The sequence below is a fragment of the Hyaena hyaena genome, unplaced genomic scaffold (assembly GCF_003009895.1).
Source record: "Hyaena hyaena isolate Hyena2069 unplaced genomic scaffold, ASM300989v1 scaffold_150, whole genome shotgun sequence".
In the NCBI taxonomy this organism is placed as follows: domain Eukaryota; kingdom Metazoa; phylum Chordata; class Mammalia; order Carnivora; family Hyaenidae; genus Hyaena; species Hyaena hyaena.
The window spans coordinates 956,679-970,719 of NW_024080782.1; the positions used below are offsets into that span (position 1 = coordinate 956,679).

Sequence of the window (14,041 nt, forward strand, 5' to 3'; positions counted from 1 at the left end):
CTGTATAATTATTGTATTATTATTCATTGGTTCCTTTATGTTTGTTATTAACTGTGTGTTCCTGTGGTGGATGCATATTTACAATTGTTCTAGCTTCATATTGGATTATCCTCTTTGTTATTACATAGTGTTTTTGTTTGTCTCTTGTTATAATCTTTGTGTTAAAGTCTATTTTGTCCAATATAACTATTTGCTATGCTGGCTTTCTTTGACATCCATTTGCCTGATAGATGTTTCTCCATTCCTTCACTTTCAATCTGCAGGGGTCTTTAGGGTTAAAGTGAGTCTCTTGTACTGAACATGTAGACAAGTCTTGGTTTTTCACCATTCTGTTACCCTGTGTTTTTTTATTGGAGCATTTAGTCTGTATATATTCAGAGTAATAATAAATAGATACGTAGTTATTGTCATTTTATTACTTGTTTTGTGGTTGTTTCTAAAGATTTTATCTGATTCTTGTCTTTCTTTTGCTTTTTGTTTATTTTGTTTACTGATATATTTGGATTTCTTTCTCTTTGTACTTTGATATATAGTTACCATTAGGTTTGTATATAACCTCTTCTGCATATAGTAGAGTGGATTAAGTTGATGGTTGTTTAAATTTGAGCCCATTCTTTACTCTTCTCCTCCCCATGTTTTAGGTATATGTTGTCATATTTTACATCCTTTTATCTTGTGAATTCCCTGAATGATTTTTTTTTATAGCAATGTTCATTTTTACCGCTGTGTTTTATACCTTTATACTGTCACTTTGGTCTCTCCTTTCCACTCAAAGAGTCTCCTTTAATATTTCTTGAAGGGTTGGTTTAGTGGTCGTGAACTCCTATGGTTTTTGTTTGTCTGGGAAACTATTTATGCTTCTATTCTGAATAATAGCCTTACTAGATAGAGTATTCTTCGCTGCAGATTTTTCCTGTTCAGCACTTCCAATGCCAATCCTTTCTTTCTTGGAAAGTTTCTTCTGAAAAACCCCCTAGCCTTAAATAGTTTCCCCTATATGTTAACTGTCTTTGTCTCATTGATTTTTTTTTCTTTGTCACTATATTTTGCTAATTTAATGTTTATTTTTGAGAGAGAGAGGGAGACAGAATCTGAAGCAGGCTCCAGGCTCTGAGCTGTTAGCACAGAGTCTGACGTGGGGCTCAAACTCACGAACTGTGAGATCATGACAAGAGCTGAAGTCGGATGCTTAAGCAGCTGACCCACCTAGGCGCCCCTGTATTTTGCTAGTTTAATTATGTCTTGGTGGGTAACTGTTTTTGTTGGTCTTGATGGGATTTTTCTCTGCCTCCTGAATCTGGATATTTGTTTCCTTCCACAGATTAGGGAAGTTTTCAGCTGTCATTTCTTCAAATAAATTATCTTCCCCTTTTTCTCTGTCTTCTCCAAGGACTCCTATAATACTATTGGTATTACTTGTGATTGAGTCACAGAGCTCTCTGTTCTTGTTTTGCATGATTTTTTTTCCTCTTTTGCTCAGGTTACTTTCCATTACTCTGTGGCCTAGGTCATTAATTTGTTTCTCTGCTTTTTCCAGCCTGGTGTTCATTTGTCAAGTGTGTTTCTCATTTTGTACATTGAGCCCTTTATCTCTGCTATGTTGCTCCTTATGGCTGTCTTAAGGGTCTCACTTATGTCTTCCACTCTTTTCTCAAATCCGGTGAGAATCCTTATGACCATTGCCTTAAATTCTCTACCAAGCATTGTACTTATATCTGTTTCACTTAGATCTCTGTTTCACTTTAGATCTCTCATCATGGCCTTATGTTATTCTTTCATTTGGGTTACATTTCTCTTCTCATTTTGTCTGCTTTTCTATGTCTGTTTTTGTGTATTAGGAAAGTCACCTATGTCTTCTGCTTTTGAAAGTAGTGACTTTATGAAGAGGTCCTGGAGCGTCTTGCAGTGTTCTCTACACTGTTTGATCCTGGCACTTCAGGAGAGCATCCTGTGTGTGTTGCTTATGTCCAGCTATTGTGTCTGAGTCACTTTTTCTTTTAGTTCTGTCATCTGCACTGACTCTCTGCCTGTTGTGGGCTGTGCTTGTGTCACTGTGGTGTTAGCAAAATTTGTGCAGGGCTACTAGTTTTATGCCAGATATGTACAAGCACTGTGGCAGCTGGGACCTATGTGCCTGGTCAGCTGGGGGCCTGAAGCTGGGTGCAGTGGCTGGGCCTGGTGAGTGACAGTAGCTGAGGGTGTGCAGCAGCGGGTGGGGTGCGTGGTGGCAGCCGCAAACCCAGCAGGTTGGTGAGGCATGCACAAGTTGTACAGAGTTTGCCCTGAGCCCAGGGCCAGCGGTAACAAGCCTAGTGGGGGCAAGTCCTCAGGAGAACACATTGGCATGGCCCACTGCTTTCAGGTTAGGTATAGTGTCTGTGCAGCCCTGCCTCCCACAGATGGCCCTGTATTTATGCTGGGGAAGCGGGGAGAAAAATGGCACCTGTCAGCTCCCTCATTTTCAGAGAAGTCCCCCAACACTCTCTGAAATCTCTCTGAACAGATAGGTCTTCCATTTCCCCATAATGTTGCATAGATTGCTGTCTTTATATTTTGCTTGTCTGTGCAGCCTGTGTCTGTGAAGGTGGGAACCCAGCTGTCACATGCCTTCCCGACTCCACTCCCCCAATGCTGTGTCAGCTGATTTCTAAAGCTCCAGGCTCCAAGTCCTGCTGGTTATACAGACTCACACAGTTCAGCTCCTCTGGTCTTCAAAGCCAAATGTTAAGAGGATTTGTCTTCCTATATGAGCTCCCTGGTGCAAGGGCCCATTTCCCTGCTCTGTCCCTGCATGCACCTCCCTCTCCCTTGAGGGCAGCCTCCCTTGCCCATCTCACCTTCCTAACCTTTCAGATGCAGCTTCTCTTCTGTTGTGGAGTTGCTGCTGCCAGCCTTTCAGTCACTCTCTGGTTTATTGACTTAGATGTAGATGATATCTAGTTGTAAACGTGGGACAGAGTGAGCTCAGGGTCCTCCTCCTCCACCATCTTCCCCAGTTCCTCTAAAGTATAATTATTGATAGGTATTTACTTACTGCCACAGTTGTTTTCTGACTGTTTTGTAATTCTGTTATGTTCCTTTCCTGTTCTCTTGTGACCTGATGATTTTCTTCAGTATTATGTTTGGATTTCTCTCTCTTTACTTTTTGCATATCAAAGGTTTTTAGTTTTTGGTTATCATGGAGTTTCTGAATAATACTAGCAGTCTGTTTTAAGTTGATGGTTGCTTAAATTCAAACACATTCTACAAGCGCTACATCTTTATAACCCTCCCCCCCATGTTATATAATTTTTAGGTCATATTTCATAATATTTTGTTTATCCTTTAACTCATTATTGTAGATATATTTGCTTTTACTACTGTTGTCTTTTAACCTTTATACTAGCTTTATAAGTAGTTGATGTACTACTTTTAATATATGCTTGCTGATACCAGTGAGATTTTTTTCCTTTCATACTTTTCATGCTTCTCATTGTGGCTTTCCTTTTCCACTTAAGGATGTCTCTTTAACACTTCTTTTATAAGGCCAGTGTAGTGGTGACGAAGTCCTGTAGCTTTTGCTTGTCTGGAAAATTCTTTATCACTACTTAAATTCTGAAGAATAGTTTTGCTGAACAGAGTATTCTTGTTAGGCAGTTTGTTTTTTTCAGCACTTAGAATATTTTGTGCCATTCCATTCCGGCCTGCAAAAGTTTCTGCTGAGAAAGTCTCATAGTCTTTTGTGAGGTTCCCTTGTAGGTTAAAAAGTTATTTTTCTCTTGCCTTTTTTTTTTTTTAAACAACCTCAATCTTTTTTTCAAGTTTATTTATTTTAAGAGAGAGAACCAGCAAGGGAGGGGCAGAGAAAGAGGGGGACAGAAGATCTGGGCTCCAATCCATGAACTGTTTTGCCCAAATCGCGAGTCCCAGACACCTCCAAGGAGCCGGCACCGATGCAAGTACAAAAGGGTCTTTATTACAAGCTCAAGCAGGGGCTCACCAGACTACCGGTGTCATGGCAGCAAGGTGAAGTGAAGAACAATAGCGAACAGGGTTTTTAAGGAGTAAGGGATGGGGGTGTTACAGTACATGTAGCATCATCACATAAGCACCAATTACAATTACAGCTTTGACCATTCAGTATCTGTGAGGTGTTCATTACTTTTGGTGGGACCCAGTCATGACTTTTGAGAATCCTTTGAAAATGACCAATTATGAGGTGAGTTCAAAGGGCCCACGTGGGGTTCAGGCAAGCAGTGAGAAATTGGCTAGTTTGTATCTGCAGTTCCCAGCCTTGACTCAGACCATAGGAATGTTTCTTTTTACTTTTTGATTAGCTGAACTGAGGGCGGTCTGAGGATGGCTTTAGCCTTGAACAATGGATGAGGCTTCTTCTGGGACTGGGACTGGGGCTATGTGCAGCCCGAGGTTGCTCTTAATGGAGGACTTAATTTTTGGCTCTTCAGAACCATGATAAGATCATGATCTCTGCCAAAGTCAGAAGCTTAACCAACTGAGCCACCTGGGTGCCGCTTCTTTTGCTGCCTTTAAGATTCTCCTTTTCCTTAAACAATTATGTGTCTTGGGGTGGGGCTCTGGTTCAACTTGTTTGGAACTCTGCACTTCCTGGATTTGTGATGTCTCTTTCCTTCTCCAGGTTGGGAAAGTTTTCAGCCATTATTTCTTCTTCAAGTTTTTTTCCCCTTTCTCTCTCCTCCTCCCGGGACCCTTTGGTGCTAATATTTGTCTACTCCGTGTTCTTTCATAAGTCCTTAAAGGTATCTTCACTCTTTTAAAAGTTTCTTTTTTCTTTCTTTCTTTTTGCTGCTCTGATTAAATGAGTTCCACTACTCTGTCTTTGAGGTCACTGAACCTTCTTCCACTTCACTTTGTCTGCTGTGGAACCCCACTAGTGTATTTTTCGGTTCAGTCCTCAGCTCTGTGACTTTGATGTGTTACTTTTTTATATTGTACATCTCTTTGTTGAAATTTTTACTTTGTTCATGCCCTCTTTTGAGCTCAAAGTGAGTATAGTTATGAGTGTTATTTTGAACTCTTAAGTAAATCACTTATCTCCATTTCATTATGGTCTTTCTGAGGTTTTATGTTCTTCTGTTCAGATTGTATTATTACTCTGTTTCTTCCTTTTTTCCTTCCTTGGTTTCTGTGTATCAGGTAAAACACCCACCTCTTCCAGTCTTAAAGGCAGGGTCTAACGTGGGAGATGAACTTTGTTGTTCTACTGTGCCCTTGTTCTTTGTTGTCTCCCAAACCTTTGTGATTGTATAGGGAGCCTTCTTTGTCCTTAATGACTCCCAGTGGTGGAGGGTTTGCCCAGCCTTCAGTGTTCCAAAGAGAACCTCTGTCAGCACCTACAGGAGGCTGAGTGGAAGCTGGACCCTCAGGCGGCAGCGTTTAAAGTATATAAATACAGTTGATCCTTGAACAATGAGGGGGTTAAGAGTACCCACACCTCTGCAAAGTGGAAAATCTACATACAACTTGACTCCCCAAAACTTCTGTTGATAAGAGGCTTTACTGAAAACACAATTAACATATATTTTGTATGTTTTATGTATTATACTGTTATGTCCAGATCACGATCTCCCCAAAATCCCAAGACCACCAAGGAGTCCGAGTCACGTATGCAAAAGCAAAGGGCTTTATTACGGGCTTAAGCTCGGACTCCCAGACTTCACCAGCGTATGGATCTGTGCTGAGAGCCTCGAACAAGGGCAGAGTAGGGTTTTTATGGGGTTTGAGACAGGGGAGTTACAGAAGTTGTGACATGGGAACAGTGATCCAGTCATAATGATTCAACATCATTGACAGTAGGTTTGACCATACACATTGTCTAGAGTATTCGTTACTTTTGGCGAGATCCAATTACAACATTTAGAGTACCTTTAAATTCAACCAATCACAGAGCGAGCCTAGGGTCTTGTTCGGTGACTAACAGGTTAACTTTAACATTAGGTAACAGAGTCCTATCTATCTATCTAGATAGTTTCTATCTCCAGGCCTCTCCCTTAGTAATGGGGAGAGTGGCCGCTGGACTTTCCTGATTGGGTGTTGCAAGGGTGGTTTCTTCTGGCTTGGGCAATGTGTAACTGCCTGATAGTTTACGGACAGCTGAAACTCAGGCCTTCTAGTTCAGAGGGGAAACTTAAAGCCTGTCATGGAGTCAGTTTGGTTTGGACGTTTAGACTTGTGGCCTTACAATACACAGTATTCCTACAATAAAGCTAGAGAAAAAAAATCTTATTCAAGAAATTAGAAAATACATTTACAGTACTTATTGTATTTATTGGGGACAAAATCCACATAAGTGGACCTGCACGTTTGAAACCTGTACTGTTTAAGGGTCAACTGTACACATCTTTCAGGGAAAGATTATAAACGGGCTGTTTTTCTCTGTTCCCTCTACACTGCGCCCTGGGTGGATAGCCAGTCATAAACTGTTTGCTTACCATCCTTGAACCCGTAAACACAATCCCTGCTGGCCACCAGAGCCAGGCTATTGAGTGCTGTGTCCTTTGGGGCAACAACCAAAAAAGCTGGTGTGCCATACATATACATAGGTGCTGTCACAGAGACACCGGTGACACGGAGCATGGCAGAGGGGGAGTGTGACATGGTGCCCACTGGCCTCCCAAGTCTGTGCAGAGGAGAGACCCTTAGGCCACAGTTTTTAAAGATCTACAAATCAGCGACTTTCATGGAAAGACTGGGCTTTTCTGTCTGCTGCCTCTGTACAGTGCGGCGGTGGGATAGCCGATTCAGAACAGTTTGTCACCGTTCTGTGGGACCTGGAAACGTAAGCCACTTGGCCACCAGAGCCAAGTAATCAAGGAGTGTGCAAAAGCCAGTGCATCATTTGGGTGCATAAGCTCTTTTCGGGGAGATACTTGCTGAGCTGGGGCAAGGCAGAGAGCATGAAGATGGTGCTACCCAGCCTCCCCATTCTCTGCAGAGTATTTTTGTCACCCCTAGATGTGTGCTAAATTAGGTAACTGCCACTCAGGCTGATGCTGCTGGATAAGCAAATAAGCGTCTTCCACCGAAAGTCTGGGCACTTCTTGGTTGGCTGCCTCTGCGCTAGGCCCTGGAAATGTAAACCCTCATGCATGCATCCTTGGAGAACCATTTCTCAGTTGCTGTAGCCTTGCGGATTTGTGGAGTAAGCCCTTTGGCTATCACAGCTAGATATTTGGAGAGTTTCTCTCTCACATGCAGAGCATAAAAGTCGGTGTGCCAGATACAGAGTTCAAACCAGTCACCCTTTGAGGGAAGATGGGGTTTGTAAGTTCTCTCCTGATTGTGTGTTGCTGCACCAGTGCTGGGGTTTATGTGAATTATGTCTCAGCCTCCTGTGCATTTTGATGTGGGTTTTTTCTCATTCACCCAGTGCGTAGGAGTTGCTAAGTCAATTTCTGATTTTCTTTCAGAGGAAATTGTTCAATAAGTACCTGTGGATTTGATGTGTCTGTGGGAGGTGAGTTCAGGGGCCTCCGGTGTTGCCATCTTGAACTCAGTAATCGAGTTTATAGATAATTATCAGAATCTTCCTATTTGGGGGATCTGAAACATGGTAAATCGTATCCCCATTTGCTTTGGGGCATAGCTTTGTGTCCTTTCTCTGCCCTGACTTAACACTCAGCTGCTTTGTGATTCTAGAAAAATAACTGCATGCTACCTGAGGATGTGAAGAATTTTTACCTGATGACTAACGGCTTCCACATGACATGGAGTGTGAAGCTGGATGGTGAGACAACCTTCTTGCTATAGGGTAACATTTCCCCGGCTGCAAGATTGGGTATCTGGGTAGTTTTCAGGAGTTCTCCTAAAGCATGATGTCCAGAATCTAGAATTCTCTCCCAAAGCTGATACATACCACCATTGTTTTACCCACCACCCACTCTGCCAGAGTCTAACTGGTACTTAACTGGAAACTCCGTCTAGAGGCTTCCTTTTGGAACAAGCTGGTGGAAAACATTAATCGCTACACAAAATTCTTGTACCACTTCAAACTGAAGAACTCTGATGACTCCACCTCAGAGCAGTCTCCTCCAGAATGAGGGAAGGGACAGCTGCTAATGGTCATAAGAGGGGCAACCCCCTGGGGCACCCGGATGGCTGCTAAGTGTCCAACTCTTAATCTCAGCTCAGATCATGATCTCAGCGCATTGCTTAAGAGTCTCTCCATCCTTCTGCCCTGTCAAAAAAAAAAAAAAAAAAAAAAATGAAAAAACAATGAAATAAGAGGGACAGCTTCCTTCATTCCCAGCTTGGCAATGACCTCAGAGCTGTGATCCTCACACCAGATCTTTAACTTCGCTCCACAACTCCCCAGCATAAGTTACCAGCCACCTCACTTCTGTAGCTGTCATCCTTAGTATTAACTGTGTCTGGGACAGACATTCATGTTGCAGAAGTGGGAACTCATAACTTGGTAGAAGTCAGATATTACAGGTACTATGTACACATGAAATGCGGTGATGCACATTTAAGTGAAGACTCCTATATTCCATAAGCCAGGAAACCCTGTTCTAGCCATTCCTGCCACAGACCTCCCTGGCCAGAAGAGGCCTTTATTGTCTCTGACCTGTAGCCACCTCCCCATATCTACTTTGGTCCTCAGGAAGCACCCTGTACCTCCCCATACAGTCACTAAGAATGCAGTAATTTGTATTGCACAGCAGATCTGCAGACCCGACTTCTTTAATTTCCTCTGCCTCCTGAGTTCTTTTTGGTGATTCTCAAAGCCTTCCTCCATCCCCCACCAACCCCGCCACACAAACACACACATACCTGACCAGAGACATTTGTTGTAGCTCATTACTGAGCAGTTAACATGAGCTTTTAGCTTGGAATATTTCCTCCATTGGCCTGAAATCATTCTTGTCACCAGCATCAGAGCCCTTCTTTGTAGCATGGCCATGGCCTTTGCAGTCTGGAGTAAGAGAGAGACTATACCGACAGTCAGATTTTCCCTTGCCCCCATCATGAAGACAGACTAACCTCTTCACAAGCGCCCCCAGAGAAGAAACATTTCACGAGGTTTTCATGAATAAGTCCTAGTTCATTATTCTAATATCTAATCTTCCCAATCCTAGTCATTTTATGCAATCCCCAGTTCAGTCCCCATTTCTGTCCTTTCCTGAAGAGCTAAAGTCAAAAACAGAGAAGACAACAGAGGCAGCTTCTCATATTTACCTCTTGGTCTGTTCTGCTTGGACTTTGCATAGTCTGTATACCAGTTTTTTTACTGCCTTCAGTTTCTTCAGCGGTCAGATTTCTAAGTCTTGGTGTGCCATCCAGTGTCCATCATCCTATATGACAAGAATTCTAGATAATAGAGAAGGAAGACATATGGTTGCCTGTTTCTTATTGATAGCCTAATCACAGAAGACTAGAATCGGGCAAGAAGGCCACCAAGTTCTCTGCAAGGACTAAGGAAAAATGACAAATAGAGGGAGAGCTATCTTCCACTGTGGAAAGCTTAGATGAGGAGAAGAATGGGTCAGTTATATGATCAAGTTGTTGCTTCTTTGGGGAGTATAACCCTTCATGCAAAGGGAAGGAGAGAGCAGAAACATTTTTAGGTCCTTTGCTCTTCAAACAGGGTCCCTAGCCCAGATTTCCGAGTTTTTCTGAGCTTCCCCTTTTTAAATTCCTTTAATACTCTGCCCTAATGTATGGAGTGGAGGTCTCTTCACCCATGACTCATTGCTTTTTTTTTTTTTTTTTTTACATGAAAGGTTGTTGCTCTGGGGCACACAGTCAGTCCACTGATCTTCTTTCTTCCTTTCTGTCAGATTCCTCAGCCCTGGGATCAAACAACAGTTGGGCTTAAGTTACTCAAGCAGAAGTCCTTATGATGATCGTGGTAACAAGGCTTTTTTCTCTTTGCTAATGTTTCCCTAGAGCACACCATTCCCTTGGGCAGCATGGCTATTAACAGCATCTCAAAACTGACTCAGCTCAACCAGTCTTCTGTGTATTCACTCCCTAACGCCCCAACTCTGGCAGACCTGGAGGATGATGCACTTGAAGGTACTTGAAGGAACCTCTGCTCTGAGTTAGAAAGTAACCTGTTTGTTTCCTTCTATGATGTTGAAAACCGTGGGAAGATGCTGTGGCATTATAGTACCTAAGCCAAAGCCAAAACCTGTCCCCTGTGTGGCTTCTTACGATGTGGGAGGAAGGTCAGAAAACAGCCTGTATCAGCAAAAGCAGTTTTCATGAAGAAAAGCCACGGTTGAGATTTTTGTTTTGTTTCCAGCACCCACTTCAGTGACTGGCACAGAGTTGGCACTTAACGTATGCTTAGTAAATGAATGAATGTTGAAGATAAACTTCGCTCAACATTTCAGTGTCAGGAGTTTTCAGGGAACATGGAATCTAAATGCACCTCCCTTCCTCCCCAGGCTCTTTGCCGTTTCTGATTCACATGGCTGCTAAAAGCTAGGGGCATCTGGACCTAAGTGAGAGCTTTGTCAGAATTGGTTTGGCTGCATATATCAGAGACCCCTTACAAAGTCTAAACTAAATAGGAGTTTCTTTTTTTTTTTCATAACAAGAAATCTGGAACTGGGCTGGTGCAGCTGTTTGAGAAAGTCAATGATAAAGTCTCCCTATGGCTTCCTCCTGCACCAGCCTTTGGATATGGCTTTCATCCTCGTCACTGGGAAATGCGGGCCCTACTTCCAAGCTTCCCGTCTGTGTTTCAGGCAGGAAAAAGCAGAGTAAAAAGCAAAACAACAACAAAAACTGTCTTTTGGCAGAATCTCTCCCATTTTATCAGGAAAACCATAGTTTTCTCTGAAGCTCCTTCCAAAGCCATTGGCCAGAACAGAGTCAAAAGGTTACCCATAGCTGCAGGGGAATCTGAGGAAGTGAGGATGTGTAGCTGTTCAGTATTGTCTCCTCAAACAGAATTGAGGTTTAAGAAAGAAAGGGAGAATGAATATTGACTGAGTAACTAGTGTCTCCAATGCCAAGGCCTTGGGGTGCATTTAAGTTCTAGCAAGAGAACCTATCCAAGGCTTTCTCCATCAACTGCACGAGCAGCTGGACACTAGCATAAGCATCCCTAGGAGATCCCGTGGGTGCAGTTGCAGACCAGCACAATAAAGCAAGTGCATTTCCCAGCGTATGTAAAAGTTATGTTTGCATTATACTGTAGTCTACTATGTGTGATATCTAAAAAACACTATGTATACACCCTAATTTAAAATTACCGTACTTTATTGCTATGGCGCCTGTGTGGCTCAGTTGGTTGAGTGTTTAACTCTTGATTTTGACTCAAGTCATGATTCCAGGGTCATGGGATTGAATCCGTGTTGGTTCTGCGCTGAGCGTGGAACCTGCTTAAAAGTTCTCTCTCTCCCTCTGCCCCTCTCCCCCACTCAAGCTCTCATTCTCTCTCTAAAATAAAAAATAAATTATTGCTAAAAAATGCTAACTGCCATCACCTTTCAGCAAGTTATAGTCTTTTTGATGGTGAAGGGTCTTGCCATGATGATGATGGCTGCTGACAGATCAGGGTGATTGCTGAAGGCTGGTTAAAATAAAACAATTAAGTTTGCTGTATTGATTATGTATGATTTCTCTGTAACGTGCTGTGCTATTTGATCAGCATTTTACCCACAGTAACACGCTTTTCACAACTGGTGTCAGTCTTCTTAGACTCTGTCCCTGCTTTATCAACTAAGTTTATGTAATATTCTAAATCCTTTGTTATTATTTCAACATTCTTCACCAGGTGTAGATTCAATCTCAAGATACCATTTTCTTTGCTCATACCTAAGAAGCAACTCCTCATTCATTCAGGTTCTATCAGTAGATTGCCAGCAATTGAGTCCCATCTTTAGTCTCTTGCTGTTTCCACCATATCTGCAGTTACTTCCTACACTCAAGTCATGAGCCCCTCAGTCATTCATAAGTGTTAGTTGGAATCAGCTTCTTTCAAACTCCTGGTAATTTCCCATGAACAATGACTGTTCTTAATGACATCTAGAATGGTGAATCCTTCCCAGAAAGTTTTCAGTTTACTTTCCCTAAATCCATCAGAAGAATCTGTTCATAGCACTTACTGCCTAATGAAATGTGTTTCTTAAATAAATATTAAAACTTGAAAGTTGAAATGACTCCTTGATCCGTGGATTGCAGTATGGATGTTATGTTAGCAAGCATGAGAACATGAGTGTCAGTGTACATCTCCGTCAGATGGACCAAGTGCACTGTCAATAAACAGTAATCTTTTTTCTGAATGCTTGGTCTCAACAATGGGGTTCAAATATTCTATAAGCCATGTTGTTAGCAGATGTGCTGTCATCCAACCTTTGTTGTTATTGTTCTGTTTCTAGAGCATAAACAGAGTTGACTTAACATAATTCTTAAAAGCCCTCAGGTTTTCAGATTGGTCAGTGAGCATTGTCTTCAACAAAGTCACCAGCTACAAAGCCACCTTTCAAAAAGAGTAAGCCTATCTTTTGAGATTTTGAAGGTCCTAGGTGGTGTCTTCTTCCAATAGATGGATGTTTTATCTACATAGAAAACCTGCTATTTAGCCACCACCTTCATTAATTATCTTAGCTAGATCGTTTGGATAACCTTGCTATTTTGCCTTGCACTTTTATGTTCTTGAGAAAGCTTTTTTCCTTAAATTTCACAAACTGACCTCTGCTAGCTTCAGACTTGTCTTTTGTAGCTTCCTCACCTCTGTCAGCCATAGAATTAAAGAGAGTTAGGGCCTTGATCTGGATTAGACTTTGGCTTAAGAGAACATTGTTGCTGGTTTGATCTTCTATTTAGATCACTAAAACTTTCTCCATATCAGCAATAAGGCTGTTTTACTTCCTTATCGTTCATTTGTTCACCTGAGTAGCTCTTTTAATTTCTTTTGCATTTATGACTTGACTCTTTTTTGGCACAAGAAGCCTAGCATTCAGCCTGTCTTGGCTTTCAACACACCTTCCTCACAAAGCTTAATCATTTCTAGCATTTGATTTAAAGTGAGAGTCATGTGACTCTTCCTTTGACTTGAACCTTCAAAGGCCATTCACGGTAGAGTTATTGAATGGTCTAATTTCATTATTGTTGTGTCTCATGGAATACAGAAGCCTAAGGAAGAGAGATGGGGGAATAGCCAGTCAGTGGTACAGTCAGAACACATATGTTAATCAAGTTTGCTGCCTTCTGTAGGTGTGTTTCCTAACAGTTACAATAACAACATCAAAGGTCTTTCAAGAAAATAGGCACAGATCTCACCAGCACTGCATCTCCCCATCGCTGCATTCTGCAGGGCCTCTGTCTCTGCGGCAGCTGCAGCAAGGCCCTGCTGAAGGCTGAGGGGTGCCTTGTTAAGGTCGAGTGCCCCATCCATGTGTACTTTGCAGATCCCGTTGGGCTGGTCTGTCCGGGACACAGTGGCAGCAGGTCTCATTTCACAAGCAGACTGGCACATACATTGTTGGTTTTTTTTTTTTTTTTTTTAATGTTTTATTTATTTCTAGGGGAGAGAGAGAGCGTGAGCAGGGGAGGGTCAGAGAGAGAGGGAGTCACAGACTGAAACAGGCTCCAGGCTCTGACCTGGCAGTCAGCACAGAGCCCGACGCGGGGCTCGAACCCACGAACCGTGAGATCATGACCCAAGCGAAAGTCGGATGCTTAACCGACTAAGCCACCCAGGCGCCCCGCACGTACCTTGTTAAAACGTACCTCTATCCTGGCTGGAGACCAAACACTACCCACAATAGGCCAAGAGAACTGCTGCAGATGACTGCACTGAAGGAAAAAGTAGCTAGGACACAACAGGACATGCACAACACATATAAGAAATACCTGAAGCACCAGGTCCTGGTGAAGAGGGGACACTGTACTATAAGGCACTACAGAAACACTTCTAAGTAATGTCATTACTTTCAAGTGTAAGAGACATAGCTGACTTTCCAAACACACAGAAACAGATACAGAGTTAGACAAAATGAGACCGAGGAATATGTCCCCAGTGAAAGAATAGGACAAAACCACAGCAAGAGACCGAAATGAAACAGAG

At 42.4% G+C, this 14,041-nt stretch overlaps 1 protein-coding gene across 5 annotated transcripts in view; it reads left to right on the forward strand.

Annotated features, from left to right (window-relative positions):
- TPGS2 (tubulin polyglutamylase complex subunit 2) overlaps positions 1-14,041 on the forward strand; it is an 80,158-nt gene that overhangs the window by 52,351 nt on the left and 13,766 nt on the right. For 3 of the 5 annotated variants that reach the window (XM_039238964.1, XM_039238969.1, XM_039238967.1), the window contains 2 exons: positions 7,657-7,744; positions 9,907-10,035. In XM_039238964.1, the coding sequence (XP_039094895.1) occupies positions 7,657-7,744; positions 9,907-10,035 (217 nt within the window). Of the gene's footprint in view, positions 1-5,772; positions 5,777-7,656; positions 7,745-9,906; positions 10,036-14,041 lie in introns of those variants that run through there. The other 2 variants (XM_039238968.1, XM_039238965.1) reach the window with 2 other exon arrangements.